Source organism: Schistocerca piceifrons, chromosome 3 (assembly GCF_021461385.2).
Source record: "Schistocerca piceifrons isolate TAMUIC-IGC-003096 chromosome 3, iqSchPice1.1, whole genome shotgun sequence".
NCBI classification, from domain to species: Eukaryota; Metazoa; Arthropoda; class Insecta; order Orthoptera; family Acrididae; genus Schistocerca; species Schistocerca piceifrons.
This window is the reverse complement of record NC_060140.1, coordinates 915,016,810-915,020,431: the sequence shown is the minus strand read 5'-3', so window position 1 is coordinate 915,020,431 and position 3,622 is coordinate 915,016,810. Positions and strand designations below refer to the sequence as shown.

The window sequence follows — 3,622 nt, the reverse complement described above, 5'->3', positions numbered from 1 at the left end:
GTCCTGAGTATCATCACTGTTCACATGAAACGCTGGATATGAAGAGAAACCTTGGGTGCAGGCTACGTGCGTAGAGAAAGCACAGGTGGCTACCTTCTATGACGATGGTCTTGGAAATGTAGTATAACGCTCCGACAAATGTCTAAGTCGCAGCGGCGACTATGTAGAGATGTATCTGGAAAGTGTAGCTAACTCTTGCAAACAAAGTGTTTCTGATTTTCACTGTAATTTCCAATTAGCGAGCAATCGGAACTTACTTTCTGGAATACCATCGTGTAACTTGGTACCTGAGTTCAAAGTCAGAGCAAGATTTGATAATAAACAAGGTCAGTAGAAAAATATATCTCCAAGGTAACTCAAGAATGCCCATTCGCATTTTAAAGAACAGCTTTATTTGTAACTAATGAAAATGTAAAACAGACGATAGGCAGATGAAGGTAGCATGAAATTATGATACATCATTTAAGTTACAACTGCTGGTACACTTCACCACTGGTGTCCGTGAGCGAGGGCGGCACCATGCGCACCCAAAAGACTGTGCGCTGCGGGAAGGGCTGGCGCTGCGATGGCGACGAGGGGGGCGGCGTGGGCGGCGGCCAAGGGGGTGGCGTGGGCGGCGACAAAGGGGGCGGCGTGGGCGGCGACCAATGGGGCGCCGTGGGCGGCAGCAACGGAGTGGGCGGCGGCCGCGGCGTGCGCTGCGGCGCCGTTGATGTGGGCGTCGCGAGCCTGCGTCTGGGCGACGGCGGTCAGGTGGGCGGCTCTGGTGGCGGCCACGTCGTGCGTGTCCTGCACGTAGCCGCCGGGGCCGATTTCGATGTGCGCTGGGCCGTAGGCGGCCAGGCCCGGGTGGACGCCGTGGGCGCCGTGGGCGGCGATGACATCGTGGGGCGCGGCCACCAGTGCGTGAGCGGCAGGGACTACACCGTGCGCAACGCCCAGGTGACCGGGTCTAGCCACGGCCACAGCGACGACGGCGACGAGGAGTACCTGCAGACATCAGGTTGGTACGTGTTGTATGCTACAAGATCACAAGGTAGAGTGTGTCCTGACTGACCTCATCTCTGGGCACTTGGCAGTTAAAAATGCAACAACATGTGTTGGTGGTTAAGGTTATTGAGCTGTTATGATCATGAACAGTGAAAAGGAGTGAGATAGTAAATTTTCTAACATTGTCGTCTGTTGTAATTGGGGAAAAATATATTTCAAAAAACAACAGGGTTGAGTATTTGATCAGTAGGAGACTGACAGAACGAATTTTTGTTAATGGGCAAATTCCACATATCCCCGTCGAATATCTCATATTAAAATTGCTTGAGCATATATATTGGTGACACTCGTGTATAATTAATTATGATTTGTATCAGATAAAGCATCACAGTAGCCCAGTAAAAATTCATCTGATATTTAACGATCTGCATTTACCGGCAACTATGGAATGTTGCCAGTTCACTTGTATTTCACTATAAATCTATTGATTACAGCATTGCACCACATGAATAACTGGCGGTGAACTGACTGAACTGTTCTTATGCTCAAGGAAGTTAACAAGTGAGCACTTAGCCTGTAACATATCTCATTGTTTTCCTATCTAAAGATGAAATACCTTACTGAGTGAAAAAGAGTGGGGTATATACAAAGCGTAGCAGGTATTTCTTAAATGCACCTCTGTCCTCCCATAGACCTGTCTGTCACTTTCTTCTTAGTAACAACGATTGTGCACTAATCACATGGTATAAGTTATTACCATACTTGGTAGCCAGAGCAAATTTATAACACACACTCATTATATAGACTTGGGAAACAGTTATAGGTACAGTTTACTACTGTGTCAAATTCAGTGCCGCGTTCTAGAAAATGCGTCGGAATGGTGCCGAAAACATCCTATCTTAATTGAATGTTATTGCCGGCCAGAGTGGCCGAGCGGTTCTAGGCGCTACAGTCTGGAACCACGCGACCGCTACGCTCACAGGTTCGAATCCTGCCTCGGGCATGGATGTGTGTGATGTCCTTAGTTTAGTTAGGTTCAAGTAGCTCTAAGTTCTAGGGGACTGATGAATTTAGAAGTTAACCGCTATAGTGCTCAGAGCCATTTGAACCATTTTTGAATGTTGTTTACGATTGTCACTTTCGATAAACCAGTTTATCCTAGCGTGAGTGTAGCCAGTGAGTTTGTAAAGGTTTAAAATTTTCAGTAACGGTACTACTAATCGATTCCGCGTGGGAATCGATTACTAGTACCGTTACTGAAAATTTTAAACCTTTACAAACTCACTGACTACACTCACGCTAGGATAAACTGGTTTATCGAAAGTGATAATCGTGACATGGATCCTTACAGAGTAATTGTGCCTTTAGTGTCACATTCTGTGTTCCACTAATTCTGTTAGAAATTTTATAGTTCAAAACTCTGCATACGAATATCATTGAAACAGTTATGGTTCAGGCCGTTTAGTTGTGCCACAATTGGAAAATACCAGTGGGAATTAGGCGCCCGGTGGAAACTGTAGGAATATGTGCAGCGAAACCGAATGACGCCCGAACGCTACTCACCAGCAGGACCTTCATGGCGGAACTGTTGTTGGAGCTGCTATGAACTGTAGCGTGACGCCGGCGGTCACGTCCTTATATACCGCCCGCTGGACTCGTGAAAGTACCAGGCTGACTCGGTTCCTGGCCTTCCCCGCCCAGGGGGACTGTCCCCTGGCCGTGTCGTTTGCTTCGGCCTTCCCTAATCTCGCCTTCTGCAGATCCCTTTGTTAGCACAAGTACCCGAAAAGGCATACTTGTCCACGTGCATCATTCCGACTTTATGAGGATCAGTTTAGTTTCAGTTAAGGCAAATGTATCAATTGAGCAATAATGACCTTACGCGCACCAACGGAATGAAAAGAACAGAAAAATCAACATGCACTCGAAACATCTGTCGATGTAGAGAAAGCTTTCGTCAATGTAGTGGGAAACGTGATGTAGGAACCCTAATTAGACAATTTCATAAACAAGTGGTCTAATAAAAACAAGGAGAGTTTTGTGCTGAAACGGACAAAAGATGACTTTGCAGCTTATTACCACATTTGTATGAGGGGGAGAGGGCGTGGCGAAGAAGAACATACGCGGTTCTCAGCTGGGGTGGTGAGGAGGATAATACATGTTAGTTTTGCGGTGAATGGTAAAACAGTTTTGAGATTCCATGTCAGATGACTATGTGCACCTATTATAATCGAACATCCATGACGTGCTGTGGTTTTCTTCAAAAGCGATTTAGAAATGATACGTCTTCGAGACTGATCAGTCGGTGCATTCGATATGTGACCTTTTTTTTTCTTTCTATGGAGGTGGGAGCGAAATATGCCCTTCTTGTGTATCCCATTGAAGACAAACTTTCAGTATCTAATGACTACGTTCATATAAAATATGAACCTCCTGATCGAAAGTAAGAATGACCAAGAAGAACTACCCTGTGCAGAGGAAAGACCAGAGAACTAGTCTCAACGATAAACTATGTTGACACGAAAGTCATGCACAACGCAAGAAACATTAGTAGTGACTACAGAATGTCAAAACATAGTAGAAGGAAAAGTGAGAGACTCTGCTGTTCTTAATACGACGTTCTGTTACAGAG

The 3,622-nt window shown here is 45.8% G+C and overlaps 1 protein-coding gene across 1 annotated transcript; it reads right to left on the bottom strand.

Annotated features, from left to right (window-relative positions):
* Positions 1-369: 369 nt before the first annotated feature.
* Positions 370-2,595, bottom strand: LOC124789843 (larval cuticle protein F1-like). The gene is made up of 2 exons (XM_047257350.1): positions 2,554-2,595; positions 370-990 (listed from the first exon to the last, which is right to left on the bottom strand). Exons 1-2 carry the CDS (start codon positions 2,566-2,568, stop codon positions 487-489), a joined length of 519 nt encoding a protein of 172 aa, XP_047113306.1. The 5' UTR covers positions 2,569-2,595; the 3' UTR covers positions 370-486.
* Between the last annotated feature and the right edge of the window lie 1,027 nt (positions 2,596-3,622).